The following is a 16,144-nucleotide window of genomic DNA, read 5'->3' as shown; positions in this document are numbered from 1 at the left end:
GCGCGCACCATGCGCGCGATCTCATGCAAAACAGAGCCCCAGGACTTTACGCCAATTGGCGTTAGGCGGTCCTGGGGCTGCCGCCGCGGCCACGCCTACTGGCGTGACGCGGGCGGCAGAAGGTTAAGAGGCCCAGCCTAAAAGACGTCATAATCAATATTAGTCAGTAGTGGGTGCGTAGCTCACTATAAACAGAATATTTATAGGTTAACAGGTTTACCTCTGGAAAAAATATGCAACACTTAGTTGAATTTTACAAAATAGATAAAAAAAATAGATAACGCATATACACAGGAATATACATCTCTCCAGTTGTTGTCCATCCAATATACATTTTCAAAGTTCCTTTAGTGAAACAAGTCCATATCATTATAGCAACTTCTGCTGTAGATTTTATCCTCCATCCATAATTATCTCGAGATTGTACAGTGTATGGTACTCACAAATATAGCTTTAGCCTTAAAAATGGTATGTAGAGTTCTATTCTTGTATAAAGAACTTTAAGTAGCTATATCTTCATCAAGCAAAGCTGGGTAGTTGTCCCTAAGCTTGCTATTGCATTTAAATAGTAATGCTTACTGACTGTGTATGAAGTATAGGATAAAAAGTGTTATCTAAAAACTTAAAAAACTGCTGAAGTTTGAAATCACAATTCTTTAGCGTCTATATAAGCCATTGTCAAATTCACCAAGAATAATGCATATTACCTCCCTTGTTTTCTAGACTCACGGTGGAAGGTAGAGTTTCTAGGCCTCAGTCAGTCAATCTGAGTAGAGTCTCAGGCTCAATGATAAAATATGCTAGCCTGCAAGGGCTTTTTATTGTAAAGTGTCTAAGATGGCATCCGTTAGGGGATTTTATGGTGACGCACAAAATTCAAACTTAGTTTAAAATGCCAGAATGTACCAGTTCAAAATATCGGGTTATCTGAGCAGGTGCATACATATGACGCTACTTGGCTTATTAACGTATGCAATTTACGTGTAATAACATTGGATTGAGACTGCACTATTTTATACCCACCACACAATGACAACTTGACCCCTCTTTCAGAGCTAAAGGAAGTGGACAGAAGGGGTAGTGGGGGAAGGAGAAGAGGAAGAAAAGAACAAAGGGAGGGGGGGCACAAAGGGGGAATGCTGGAGAGACACATGGGTCTCTGTCCCAGCCTCTGCGTAAGGGACCTGTGTGGGTCAGAGAAAAGAACCAGAGCAAAAAGTGCAGTAAAAATCGAGCCCCAACTGATGCGTTGAAGCCAGGATAGCAGGAGGGCTGATAGTTGGATCTGAAACAAGCCACCAGCAACAAGACAAAAAGAATCGTCTCATCCAGCACAGAGGACAAGCCATTCCTGAGTGTTGCTTGCTGCAGCAACAAGACGGGTGAGAGGCCCGTGGCCACAGTACTTTGTGTTTAATTGTGCCTTCACCTGGCGAGGGAGAAGGGTTCCCTGCCCCTCAGAATGCAGGAGCTAGACTCATCCATTCCTCCCACCACTCTGCTTCCACTTCTTCCCTCTGCAAGCCCTACACTGGCTCCCTATCTGTTTCAGGATCAGTTTTAAAGATTCTGTGCCTGGCCTACAAATCTGTGCACAAGACCTACCCAACCTAAATCTGAGCTCATCCACAGATCTCAACCTGCCTGCCCCCTTCAGTTCTCTAGTGATCTCTGCCTGACCACCCCCATGCATTTCTCACTTCCATGCACAACTACAGGACTTCTGAAGAGCCACCCCATGGAACTCCGCCCCCCCCCCCCCACTAACTCTCAGCCGAGCACCATGACCATTCATCTTATACCCTGGTGCATGTATATCCTTGTGCCATGTTGTATAACCGTGCGCTACCTCTGTCACTCCACGTTTGCTTTGAATGTAAACACATTTAACCTAATTGCGCCAATACAGCTTGTTGCTGCAACAGCCCTTGGTGTACCATGTGCCTTTCTGTTCTATTTAGTACCAGCAGTAGTGTCCCTGAGGGACAACTGGTATTGGCTGACTGTGGTTCTATACCATCATAGGAAGACTCATCCTGTTCAGGGAGAAATTACGTACTGATTTGATGCAGGATTATGCAAATTGTGTATCCAAATGTATGCATATATCAAACTTGTTTTGGAAAAACATTTGTAGATAATGGAATGAATAAGTCCTGTAACAGTCAATGCAGTAGTTGTATGAAAAATTCCTTTATTTGTTATCCAGCCCAAAATGTATTGCATTTATTGTTAATCATTGCAACATAATTGACAAGTATGAGAATGCAGTAATCGGCTCCTGTGAAAGAAACAGAATAGATTTCAGAAAATGTAATGCTATTTCTCTACAGCCTAGGTTCTCAACATGCGGTACGCGTACCCCAGGGGGTACTTCTGATGGGTCCAGGGGGTACTCGGGCTTGATATACTTAACCAAGAATAACAAATTTAGAGATATAGAAAATTATAATTCTTATTTAAAGGAGTACTATCGATTGAAACGACTTTAATACTCTATATTAGTGTACACATTACCACTAGTGCTAGGGGCACTTTATTTATTCACCCAGGTCTCTCTCACTATCCCTGCTTAAAAATTCATTTCTCACACAGCTCATAGTAGTTTGGGTCACCCTGAGCTGCTTGGTTACTCTGTCACACAGCTCACAAATATATTTCACTGTGTCACTCACAGCATGCAGCAGACATGAGGAGAAATAGGCTGATCTGAGGTGGTAACAGGTAACTAAATGAGCTGTAATATTGCTGGAATATAACTAGCTATACCAGGAGTCTGTGTTTACACTCAGACTGGCTGCCTGCTTGAGGCGATTCACTCCAGGCTGCATCCACTTTACAAGCTGCTGAGAGGGGCAGACCACTGTCTACAATTAGCATTATTAGTATCTTTATCAGTAAAGAGAAGCAAAGATAATAAACACACATTGCTAGAATCTTTAACCCCTTACCACCATATTAACAAGATTCTTTCAGCAAGGTGATAATTAAACTATAAACTGAGGAGTTGATAGCATCTCCCCTTTGCAGAGACATGGTCTAGCCCTCTGGGAGCTCAGTATTAGATTACATTTTGTATCCAACACTGACGCCAAAACTGACGGAGGATGTTACAGCTGAGAGGAACAGCTGTGTGGGGAATCAAATTGCTCCTAGTACCTGCCCTAATGTGTGCTACAACATACAGCATTTAAAAATAAATGCATACATCGATAGTATTCCTTTAAACAACACCAAATTAGTATTTTAAGCTAATTAAAAGCAATAATAAATGCTTGCACGTTGTTTAGAACCAATTATGTACTACATTTAAATATATATTTGTCAAGGGGTACTTGTCATGTTTATTATGCTAGGGGGTACTCGATGAGTACAGGGTTTTAAAAGGGGTACACACTTATAAAATGTTGAGAAAACTGCTCTACAGTACACTGGGTGTTAAGTACATTTCTATCTTTAAAGGATACATCCAGGCTAATAAAAAAAATCTAAATCCACTTACCTGAGGCTTCCTCCAGCCCCTGGCAGCCATCCTGTGTCCTCGCCGCAGCTCCGCTCACTGCCGGTGTCGTCCGCTGCAGAAGCAGACCTCGCCAGGTCGGCTTCTTGTGCACTCCACAGCGGGTCACATGGTCTAGCCAATGTCATCAGGTCTCTACTGCGCAGGCGCAGAACTACTGCGCATACTACTGGAGGAAGCCCCAGGTAAGTGGATTTTGATTCTTTTAGCTTGGACCTCTCCTTTAAAGTGGACCTGAACTCTTGCACTTGAGAGAAGGAAAGCATAGAGAAATGCACAATGTATTTAGAGAGTTTAGCCTCTCCAATCCCCCCTCATCTGTGACTAATCACAGCTGTAATTTGATCTCAGCTGATTCAGCTTACTGCCATGGCAGAGCAGCTAATTTGTAAACAGGATGTTAATTTGTCTTCCATGAAAGCAGGAAGTAGACACTGCAGATTTATTGCAGGATTTGTATCAGCTGTATGGCCTAGTGCACACCAGAGCGGTTCTGCTGCGGTTTGCGATCCGCTTGCGGGTGCGGATCCGCTAGGGTAATGTATTTCAATGGACTGGTGCACACCAGAGCGGGAGGCGTTTTGCAGAAACTCATACTCCCGGGCTGCTGCAGATTTTGGATTGTGGATGCGTTTCTGCCTCAATGTTAAGTATAGGAAAAACACAAACCGCTCTGAAAAACTGCACTTCAGAGCGGTTTGCCAGGCGTTTTTTTGTTACAGTAGCTGTTCAGCAACAGCTTTACTGTAACAATACATGAAATCTACTACACCAAAACCGCTTCACAAAACCGCAAAATGCTAGCTAAAACGCTACAGAAAAATAAGAAAAAGCGTTTCAAAATCTGCTAGCATTTTGCGGATCTGCTAGCGGTTTTTGGTGTGCACCAGGAATACCAGATGTTTTTCTTTAAAGGTTAGTATGTTTCTTAGCTTTTAGAGCAGAGAGGAAGTTCTGAGTTCATGTCTTTTTTTCCTTAAAGCGAAGATCGATTTACTATATCTACAGGCAGTGGCGTAGCAACAGGGGTTGCAGCGGTTGCGACCGTATTGGGGCCCTTGGGCCCCGCTGGGTCCTCCCTCAACTACAGTATTACTCTTTAATGATTACTATTAAAAGCATCTATAGAAGTGATAATTACCAGCATAGAACCAATAAACTGTTCTCCATCCCCTTCTTGCAGCTCATACTGTGGCTGTGCTTGGCAGGTTTTGGTGCACCCTATCAATTGTTATGTATAGAGTGCTTGGGGGGCCCCCCACGTGAAACTCGCTTTAGGGGCCCATAGCTCCTTAGCTACGCCACTGTCTACAGGTAATGGAAGTTGGAGCCAACTATTATTGGCCTCCCTGCTCCCCTCATCTGCTGCCTTTGAGGATGTGGTTACATACCACAACACAGCTTACAGTTCCAAACTAACCCTGCCTATGGACTGCATACCTCACTTCCCTCACTTTTTAAGGATGGCCATTTCTGATGAACTATTTCTTCACATAAATATACATACTCCGTTTTATTAAAGCACACAATGTAACAATAGGAGAATGTGGCTAAAGCTGACAGAAGTTTACCAGCAGTAAGTAGGCCAAAATTTGCAATAAAAGGAAAAATTATTAACTTCTTGCTGATGAAGAAGTTAAATTATACATTTTTGCAAGTAGACAAGACAGCTAGGCAATTAAATCATTAGCAATTCAGACATATAAAACCGAACAAGTATACAAGACATAGGTAGAGTACACTGTATGGCCTGCACATGAGCAAAATCGCCTGAATGGAACTTGGCAGCAAGTAAAGCAGCATCATGTAATGTTGCAGTTGAGATTATGATGTATACCTTAGTGATTCTGTATTTTTCAAACGTGTTCCTGGGAAAAGAAACAAAAATGTTAAACATGAAGCCGGTACATAGGAAGCCCACGCGCCACAACAGCTTCTCAATCACACAATGCCTGTGAAGGGGCATTTCAAGCTAAGCATGGATGATGGAGGTGGTCAATGAGATGCTAGTAATTTCAGCTTGCATGCGTTATGCCAGTGATGGCTAACCTTGGCACTCCAGCTGTGACAAAACTACAAATCCCATCATGCCTCTGCCTCCCCGAGTTATGCTTAGAGGTGTCAGAGTATTGCAATGCCTCATGGGACTTGTAGTTCCATCACAGCTGGAGTGCCAAGGTTAGCCATCACTGCATTATGCAAACTGTTTGCAGCTTGAGATTGGACTATTTAAATTTGCTCCCTGTTGATTTTCACTGGATCAATATCAAGCGTCTTACGAGACATTTGCATGTCTGAACATATCTACCAAGTATAAACATGTATAAGGTAAGTTTAAAGTGAGCATTGGGGCATTTCAGTACATTTACTCCACAGGTACAATGAGAACATTTGCATCAGGGCAGTAAGCTTTATGTGCTTTAGAATTGTCAATGAAATGCCTATGCTGGGAATACGCCATACGTGTTTCCGCTCAATCGATTGGTTCGATAGATAATTTCCGACACGTCAGATATTCCTTCGGATCTTTTTTGGGTCGATTTTGCATAGAAGTGAATGGAAAAATAGAAAACTAGCAGAATATGAGAATCGAGCGAGGGAAAAAAAAAAAAAAAAAAAAAAAAAAAAAAAAAAGCAGAAAAACAGTGTGTACCCTTACATTTGCATAAAATCTACATCACTATTAATGATTTATAAAGAACCAACATATTCTGTGGCGCTGTACAAAGTAAAAAAAACATGGGTTCATAATACAGACAATGGTACACACCAAATATGGACCCTGGTACAAAATACAGAATTTAGTAATTATAGTGACAAACGTAACAGGATGAATAAAAGGTATACGAATGTAAGATAGAAATCAATGAACAACAATTTCCAAGACAAAAGATCCTTACAAGCTTACAATCTAAAGGAATTTGAAGGGGGGAGGGAGAAGAGGTAGGGTAATGTACAGTTTTCATACATAGTGTGCATCTATTGGACCTTCAAACTTCCCCCATTTACTGACATTGCCCAAATGTGTACATGTAAGGCACCTGGGGGAAAAAAAGGCGTAGGTGATTGCCACTAGTATAATATTGGTAAAATTATTATCTATATTATGCTATTTCTGATAGTAAAATATGGGGAGAGACTACCAATATTTTAGTTTCAAAAGTTTGACAAGACGTCAACATAAAATCAGCATTGAAATGTCCCACTGGGACAAGAATTCACGTGTAAAAAACAGGGTATAGAAACAACATACAAAAGGAACAAGGCATGAACATATATTCCGATATTTCACTATGACCTAACCCTCCTCTCACACAGAACCCTCTACCAATGCAAAATACTTAACCCTCCCTTCTACGGATCCCTCACCCCATGGTAGTGCCCAAAACGTAACCTCCCTCTCCCCCCCCCCCCCCCCCTGTGATGCTTATCCCTTTAACCCCCGCTCCCCCTCCCCTGTGACTCCTAACCCTTAGAGTAATTAAATGATAAATTACAGTTTGCTTTAAACCTTAAAAGTTGCCAAGATATATAAAGATCACACGTGATAAAGTAATTTTCTAATCCCCAAGGTCCGTATTCCACATATGGTCTTGAAATCCCTGCCCCAGTATGAAATTGGGCCCTGGTCTTTAGTTTTCAAACCATACGTGCAAAGGACGCTGGGGGATTGATGTCAACTCCACCTCATGTCCATGTGATCCATGTAATCTAGGCAGACATCTGAAATAAGAATTATAGCAAACAAACATGATAAGACAGGCTCAGGGCTGGTTCTCCCATGAAGCAAGGTGAAACATTTGCATCAGACGCAGAGATTACAGGGGCGGCATGTTTGTACTGTATTTACACTAACAGCATGCAGTCAGAGTAAGAGGAGAGAAGAGCGAGGTGAAGAGGTTATAATTGGGGAAAAGCAGCTTGTGCTGTGTGAGGAGTCTGACCGTGAGTGAGGGGGAGGGGGGGGGAGGCAGGAGAGCAGCAGTGTTGTGTTTGACTTGCACAGCAGAAGAGAGGAGGCGGCACTGCTGTCCTGACTGAGGAGGAATGGAGTGGATAAGGGATCATGCCAAATCGGGGAAGGGGGTGGGGGAGGGAAGAGGCGCATCCTCAAATTTGCCTCAGGTAGCAAAAAGTCTAGAACCGGCCCTGGAGAGGCTGCAGCAGTTTTCCTGTCTCTTCTCTCTCCTACACACTGAAAAGAGAAGTAAATTTCATCCAGGCAGGCAGAGAGCAGGGGAACTTATTCTAGAAGAAAGGAAGCGCTCTATAGTGCATTACCCAAGGATATACTTTAATCGCAATGTAAGGTTATACTCAAGATGTGAATGGTTAAAATCGCTCATCAGCAGTACAGTCCACCGCTACTCTCAGGCAGATGGGCAACAACGCGCATTGGCCGGCAGCGCGTTCTCCGATGCTCAGGGAAGCAGTCTCGTTGTGGGAGTGGGCGTGACTGTGGATTCAGCGTGCGTATGGCGTCATTACGCGTTTCGGCGCTCTGCGCCTTCGTCAGATCTGACAATTGTATGTGTAGTTATAGCAGAATGCAGATAACTTGGGCTCTGTCTTTGAAACCCTGCCACCCTAGCCGATTCTAGTCAGCTGGATGCAACTGTTCTGGGGATCACAAGATTTTCTTTTAATTAAGACCAAAGTGTTTCCCTTCACAGGCAGATCAGTTAAGTGTTAACATGCTATCTGAAAAGATACCAGTTGGTGACACCAGCAGAAGCAAGCTTTCCTCTCAGCATGACCGAGACCTGCTGGCTCCGCTGGGAGCGGATTGAAAATGAATGAGTTTTGGCCTGGATATTGCAGCAGGGATATCGGTCGGTTCAGCTTTTATTTTGCATATGACCATCGGGATACTACTGAAGATCAGAAAGGACATTGCCATCACACGCAGTGTTTTTGCATTTAACTGGAAATCTGGTTAAGATAATAACTTGGAATGTGAAAAGTCTTAGATCGCCAAGCAAACTATCAATTTTGAAACATCTAAAGAGACTCAAGGCTGATATAGCCCTGCTGCAGGAAACCCATCTATCTGAAGACCAATTTAAATTTATGCAGAAACTTTGGGTTGGGAAGTGTGTGGGATCTGCTGCGGTGGGGAGGAAAGCTGGGGTTTTAACTCTGATCCATAAGAAACTGGACTGTGAAATTGTGTCACGATACGGATGAAGGGGAAGGCTATCAATATTGCAGTTAAAATCAAGGGGGGAGATTTTGGATATCGTCAATGTGTATGGACCGAATCAGGAAATAGTAAATGTTTTGATTCTCTGAACAGGAAATTGGCGGGTAGAACTAATACAAATTGTGTGATGGAGCGACTAATTGTGTGGCCCAGTTTAAAAGTCCTAAATCAGATGCAACAGCGCACAGAAGGGAAGTCGTTTGATACATGGAGATACTTACAGTCCATTACCCATTGTCGAGAATTGATTAGATTTTCCTGGATGCTGGCTGTGCAACGAGATTAACCACCCTGGTGTTCTATTGATTGTGCCAGGGTGGCTGTGCAGCACTTTTTTTTTTTTAAATCATGTAGCTAGCCTAGCTACACGATTCCCCCCTCCCTGCGGCATCCTTCCCACCCCTACGATCACCGCCGGTGATCAAGCCCATCCGGAAATCCAGTTCTGAACGTGATTTCCTTAAGGGCTTCCCCGTCGCCATGGCGACGAACGGAATGACGTCATCGATGTCGTGATGTCACAGGGAGTCCCGATCCACCCCTCAGCGCTGTCTGGCTGGCACTGATTGGCCAGGCTGCGCACGGGGTCTCGGGGGAGGCCCTGTTGCGCAGCGGGTAGCGGCGCATCGGCGGCGATCGTCCCCAACATGCAGCTAGCAAAGTGCTAGCTGCGTGTTTAAAAAAATTAAGAAAATTGGCCCACCAGGGCCTGAGCAGTGCCCTGCGGCGGTAATGGACGAGCTGAGCTCGTCCATACCGCCAAAGAGGTCAACAGTCAGAAATCTCAGATAGGGTTATCTCTGACCATAGCCCAGTGATCTTAAATATGATATAATATTAAGGGGTAATTAATATATATGGAGGTTTCTGGGGTTTTTGTAGAAGGATGAGAGTTTTGCGGGGCAATTAAAGGGATGGTGGCTGGAATATTTTGAAACAACTTATACGTGATGTGGCTTTATTTTGGGAGACAGCGAAAGCTATCATCAGGGGTCGTATTATAGAGCATCTGGCATTAAGGAAAAGGACAGTTCATCAAGAGTATGATTCAGCAGTAGCAAAGGCAAGGGCGGCATATAATGCTTTATCATCAGGGGGAGGAAAGATAGAGAAATTTGGAGGGAGGCAAAAAAGAACTACGATTATTGGCTGCTTAGAAAAGAGCTATATTCGAGGCCAATTAGCTGCAAAAATGTATCAATATGGTAACAAATCCGGGAGGCCATCGGCTAAACTTGCGCAACGACCAGGGGGTGGAGTAACTTTACCTATTAAGAAAAGAGGGAGTAATGAGATCTGCTCCGATGCCAAAACTGTGTTCGATATAATTCAGTATAATAGTGTTGAAATATTATAAAATATTATATAAGTCCAAGCTATGATCAAGGGGCAGCCCTGCAATTTCTTAAAAAAGGGTTAAATTACCCAAGATTCCTCAAGATGACCTGTCCTTTTTAAATGCGGAAGCTACTAAGGCAGAAGTGGAAGAGGCCATAAAAAGTTTAGCTGGGGCAAGGCCCCGGGACCTGACTGCTATTCCCCTGGAATTTTATAAGTTATTAAAAACTGAGGTTTCTGAGACACTTGGGAAACTATATCGTGCAATCCTGGAAGGTAAAATTTACCTTAATTCTGCTAACATGGCATATATCAAGGTGTTACCGAAACAGGGCAGAGATTCAACATTAGTGGAGTCATAGACCCATCTCATTAATTAACCAAGATATTAAACTTATCAAAAATTTTGGCAGACCGACTATACACCATGATACCCAAAATTAATTTCACCCAATCAAGTTGGCTTCATCAAGGGGAGATCATCTGTGGCAAACATTCATACAGTATTAATGGAACAGGCTAGGGCGTACCCTATTACATACTGTATAAACAGTGCCATCTTGAGTGTTGATTTGGAAAAAAGCTTTTGATAATGTTAATCGTCAATGGTTATAGGAGGTTTTGGGGAATATGGGTTTTGAGGGGCGGTTCCTGCGATTTTTGAAGACCATGTATCTTGACCCCAGGGCTAGGATTCACTTTCCAGGGTTTTGATCCCAATCATTTCCATTAGCTTCTGGGACTAGACAGGGTTGCCCATTATCTCTATTATTTAGCATAGCATTGGAGCCTATAGCACAAGCCTCGGAAGTTGGGAATACTGATAGAGGGGATAAAATTAGACAAAATGGAAATTAAACAGGCCCTGTTCACAGATCTTGTTCCTGGGGAATCCGCAGGATCAAATGGACCTCATATAGAAGTTTTTTAATGATATTGAGAGTTTTGCGGGATTAAAGATTAACAAAGAAAAGTTGGAACTCTTCTTAGCTAAACAGGCTGATAGCAGATGGGTGTCACCTCTTCCAATAAGGATAGCTCATCATAGTATAAAATACCTTGGTATTAGATTAGCAAGAAACCCAGGGGTACTTTAGGACTTGAATGTTACAAAATTAATAGATAAAATCATAGGGCAGCATGGTGGCGTAGTGGTTAGCACTCTCGCCTTGCAATGCTGGGTCCCCGGTTCGAATCCCAGCCAGGTCAACATTTGCAAGGAGTTTGTATGTTCTCCCTGTGTGTGCGTGGCTTTCCTCCGGGTACTCCGGTTTCCTCCCACATCCCCAAAACATACAGATAAGTTAATTGGCTTCCCCCTAAAAATTGGCCCTAGACTACTATACATGCACGACACAATACATAGGACTATGGTAGGGATTAGATTGTGAGCCCTTCATAGGGACAGTTAAGTGACAAGACCATATACTCTGTACAGCGCTGCGTAGGAGGTCGGCGCTACATAAATACTAAATAATAATAAGGCAGATTCAAACTTAGAAAAATCTACCCCTGAATTTAACAGGGAGAGCATGCCTTCTTAAAATTGTCTCATTTGGGAAAATTTTGAACCCTTTTGCAAAATATTCCAATGCTACTTAGACAATGATATTCAGAGGTTACATAAGGCTTTCACGGATTTTATGTGGAGGGGTAGAAACTATTTCACTATGTAAATTGCAACTGCCAAAGATGTGGGGAAGGTTGAGTCTACCTCATACCAGACTATATAATCTGGCATGTCTGATTAGGCACGTTAAAGACTGGCTTGATGACACAAATCGTTTTTCAAATATAGCTATGGAGAGGGAATTGGTGGAACCCTGGACTTTAAAAAGGCATCTCGCATGCAAGATGCAAAAATCTTCCGGTTAGGATCAGGAATAATGTGATGTTACGGGAGACCATAGCCTGGAGAGAAATCAGAAAACTGTTACGACTGCCATTTCAATTATCAAAATATATGACCCTCTGGGGCAATCCGGAATTTCCTCTGGCAATTCAACATTAGAGATGTAGCGAACGGTTCACCGGCAAACTGTTCCAGGCGAACTTTGGTGGTTCACGTTCGCCTAAACCAGGCGAACTTTTGCGGAAGTTCGATTCGCCCCATAATGCACTATGAGGGTCAACTTTGACCCTCTGCATCACAGTCAGCAGGCACATTGTAGCCAATCAGGCTACACTAAGCCCTGGAGCCCCACCCCCCCCTTATATAAGGCAGCCTCCGGCGGCCAGTACACTCACTCGTGCCTGCTGCAAATAGACTAGGGAGAGCTGCTGCAGATTGTTCTCCTAGGGAAAGATTAGTTAGGTTCTTGGCTGCTTAGCTTGCTCCTGGCTGATTATTATTGCTTTTATACCACCCCTCAACAGCTCTTTTCAGAGCTAATCCTGTACTTTTTTTTCTGTGTGTCAGCAAGGCTGTGCATGCAACAAAAGTGTCTAATTCATAGTGTGTGTGCCACTGCCAGCAGCCCAGCACATTTAGTGACTACCTGTGTGTGACAGGGAGCTGCACATTGTACTACCCAGTACTGCATATACCCAGTACCTGTTGTGTTTACTTAACCCACCTCATCACTGCATATACCTAGCTTTGTGTTGAGTGAACCCAGCTCACTGCATATAACTACCTTTACTGTTGAGTGAACCCAGCTCACTGCATATAACTACCTTTACTGTTCAGTGAACCCACCTCACTGCATACAACTACCTCTATTGTTCAGTGAACCCACCTCACTGCATCCAACTACCTTTATTGTTCAGTGAACCCACCTCTCTGCATCTAACTATCTTTATTAATCAGTGAACCCAGCTCACTGCATATAACTACCGGTTGTGTTGAGTGAACCCACCTCACTGCATACAACTACCTTTAGGCTAGTTACACACCAGGACGTTGCGTTTAGGGGACGTTATAGGGCACATAACGTGCCCCTAACAACGCCTGGTGCTCTCTGGTGTGGACGTCGGAGTGAGCCGCGTTGTGCAGCTCACTCTGGCGTCCGTGATGCGTATTCGGACGAATGCGGCATCACGTGGTCCCGCCCGGCCAATCGCCGCACAGAGCGGCCGCTCCAGGAAGTAAACACTGCACGTCACTGAGTGCAGTGAATATTAATTAGCCATGTGCCCGGCCGCTCTCCCCTCCTCCCCAACATAACTGAGCATGTGCAAACAGTCTAACGCGGCTTAGCCGCGTAGAACGCACAGCATGCAGCACTTTGCTGCGTTACAATGTAACGCAACGTGGGCAGTGTGAACAGCCCACTTGTGTTACATTGCTGTGCGTTGGGGGAGCATTACAGGCTGCACTAACGTGCGCCTGTAACGTCCCTGTGTGCAAGAAGCCTTATTGTTCAGTGAACCCACCTCTCTGCATCTAACTACCTTTGTGTTGAGTGAACTCACCTCACTGCATATACCTAGCATCCCCCTGAGATGGACAAAAACCGGTAGAGAAAGAGGTAGAGGCAGACCCAGAGGAAGGCCACCTAACACCGGCAGGTCTGTGCGAGGTGGGGTTGCTGTGATTTCGTGCGGACCTGGCCCAAAGTACAGTGCTCAGAAGAAGTCACGTGCCATCACTTCCCAAAATTGTGAGGACGTGGTTAGGTATTTAACACAACACCTTATCTCCCGCAGCCAGTGCCACCAGCGCTAGTACAAGCACCACATCAGCTGCATTTGACACTTCGCAGGAGTTATTTGGTGGAGAAATCACTGATTCACAGCCACTACTGCAACAAGAAGAAGGCGCAGGTACACCACCTCATACGTCTGAGTTAGGTGGCGATAGTATGGACGTAACGTGTGAGGAGGGGGATGATGAACCGCCTGATGCAGTTGTGGAGGTGTCTGAGGAAAGCGAAGCTGGGCAGGAGGATTATGATGACGATTATACGGATGCGACGTATGTTCCCAATAGAGGAGATGACCAGGGGGACAGTTCAGAGGGGGAGTCAGGAGTAGGAGGAGACTAGTCCATGATAGAAGCAGAGGGAGCTCGTCCTCAGAAACAGCTGGGGGCAGTGTCCGGCGCCATGTATCGCCAGCTATGGGCACCCAGCCAACATGCCCTTCAACGTCAGCTGCTGATGCCACCGTAGCACCATCACCCCAGGGGGGCTCAGCGGTTTGGAAATTTTTTAACATGCGTATCTCCGATCGGAGCAAAGCCATCTGTTGTCTCTGCCAGCAAAAATTGAGCCGTGGAAAGGCCAACTCTCACGTAGGGACAAGTGCCTTACGAAGGCACCTGGAGAAAAGGCACTAACAGCTATGGCAAGAACACCTGAGGAAAACAGCACCCAAAAGACAAGCCCTCCTTCTCTTCCTCCAGGTGCATCGTCTTCATCCGCTTTCTCCCTTGCACTTTCACAGCCACCCTTCACACCGACTCTGCCCTTGAGCGGTTCCTTCTCTGCCCACAGCAGTAGCCAGCTGTCGGTAAAGGAAGCATTTGAGCGGAAGCAGCAAATGTCTGCCAGTCACCCTCTTGCCTGGCGTCTGACAGCTGGCGTGGCGAAACTATTAGCTCGCCAGCTATTACCATACAAGCTGGGGGAGTCAGAGGCATTCCGTAAATTTGTGGCCATTGGGACACTGCAGTGGAAGATACCAGGCCGCAATTTTTCACAAAAGGCCATACTCAAACTGTACCGTGCAGTTGAAAGGCAAGTGGTGTCATCTATTGCGAAGAGCGTTGGGTCAAGGGTCCACCTGACCACGGATGCCTGGTCTGCCAAGCACGGGCAGGGCCGCTACATTACGTACACAGCCCATTGGGTCAACCTGGTGGCCGATGGCAGCAAGCAGGCAGTACGTGGCTGCGCAGCAGACCAACTTGTGACATCTCCACGGCTTGCAGGCAGGCCTCCCTGCCACCTCCTCTACGCCTGCTACATCCTCTTCGCTGTCGTCATCCGCCTCCTCCTCCTCCTCCTCGGCTGGTGCCGCGATCTCCTCTCCAGCTACACAGCCCCCGCACCCCAGGGCCTATGCTGCATGCCAGGTACGACGGTGTCACGCCGTCTTAGACAGGTCTTGCCTCAAAGCGGAGAGTCACAATGGAGCAGCTCTCCTGGCTGCTCTTAACAGGTCGAGCAATGGCTGACCCCACACAAGCTGGAGATCGGCAACGTGGTGTGTGACAACGGCCGCAATCTCATTTCCGCGTTGAATTTGGGAAAGCTGACAGATGTACCCTGCATGGCACATGTGCTGAATCTGGTTGTGCAAAGATTTGTGTCCAAGTACCCAGGCTCAGAGGATGTCCTGAAGCAGGCCAGGAAGTTGTGTGGGCATTTCAGGCGGTCTTACACGGCCATGGCACGCTTTGTGGAACATTCAGCGTAGAAACAACTTGCCGGTGAGACGCCTGATTTGCGATAGCCTGACTCGCTGGAATTCCACCCTGCTCATGTTCTCTCGCCTGCTAGGCCAGGAGAAAGCAGTCACCCAGTACCTGTATAATTACAGTAGGAGGACACAATCTGAAAAGATGGGGATGTTGAGGCCCAACAACTGGACACTGATGCGAAATGCATGCAGGATCATGCAGCCCTTTGAGGAGGTGACCAAACTGGTGAGTCGCGCTGAGGGCACCATCAGCGACTTGATCCCCTACGCTTACTCCCTGGAGCGTGCCGTGCGTAGAGTGGTGGATACAGCTGTGGAGGAGCGTGAACGAGAACAGATACTGCAGGAGGAGTCGTGGGAGCAATTTTCATCCGAACCAGATGTTTCCTCAACACCTGCGGCAGCACAGAGGGGGGAGGAGGAAGAAGAGGAGTCAGACTCGGAGAAGGATGATGAGGAAGGTGTTTCTGTGGAGAAGGAAGAGGCGGCGGAAGAACAACCGTAGCAGCAGTCACAGGGGGCTTCTGCTGCTCCACGTTCCCATGGTATTGTTCGTGGCTGGGGGGAGGAAGAGGAGCTGCGTGCCGTCACTGAGGAAGAGCAAGAGGAGATGGAGAGTATGTCTGCATACAGCTTTGTGCAGATGGCCTCTTTCATGTTGTCCAGCCTGTTGAGGGACCCCCGTATCAAAAAACTCAAGGGGAATGACCTGTACTGGG

At 45.6% G+C, this 16,144-nt stretch overlaps 1 protein-coding gene across 1 annotated transcript in view; it reads right to left on the bottom strand.

Moving 5' to 3' along the window:
- Window positions 1-2,210: 2,210 nt before the first annotated feature.
- Window positions 2,211-16,144, bottom strand: part of LOC137548607 (very low-density lipoprotein receptor-like) — a 110,506-nt gene continuing 96,572 nt past the window's right edge. Inside the window, exons 19-20 of the mRNA XM_068271159.1 lie at window positions 5,358-5,388; window positions 2,211-2,281 (exon numbers count right to left, since the gene is read on the bottom strand). Coding sequence (XP_068127260.1) covers window positions 5,377-5,388 — 12 coding nt within the window. The 3' untranslated portion in view covers window positions 2,211-2,281; window positions 5,358-5,376. The remainder of the gene's footprint in view (window positions 2,282-5,357; window positions 5,389-16,144) is intronic.

This window comes from Hyperolius riggenbachi, chromosome 1, assembly GCF_040937935.1.
Source record: "Hyperolius riggenbachi isolate aHypRig1 chromosome 1, aHypRig1.pri, whole genome shotgun sequence".
Classification (NCBI taxonomy): Eukaryota; Metazoa; Chordata; class Amphibia; order Anura; family Hyperoliidae; genus Hyperolius; species Hyperolius riggenbachi.
The sequence above is the reverse complement of the archived record's forward strand: the minus strand, read 5'-3'. Positions and strand labels throughout refer to the sequence as shown.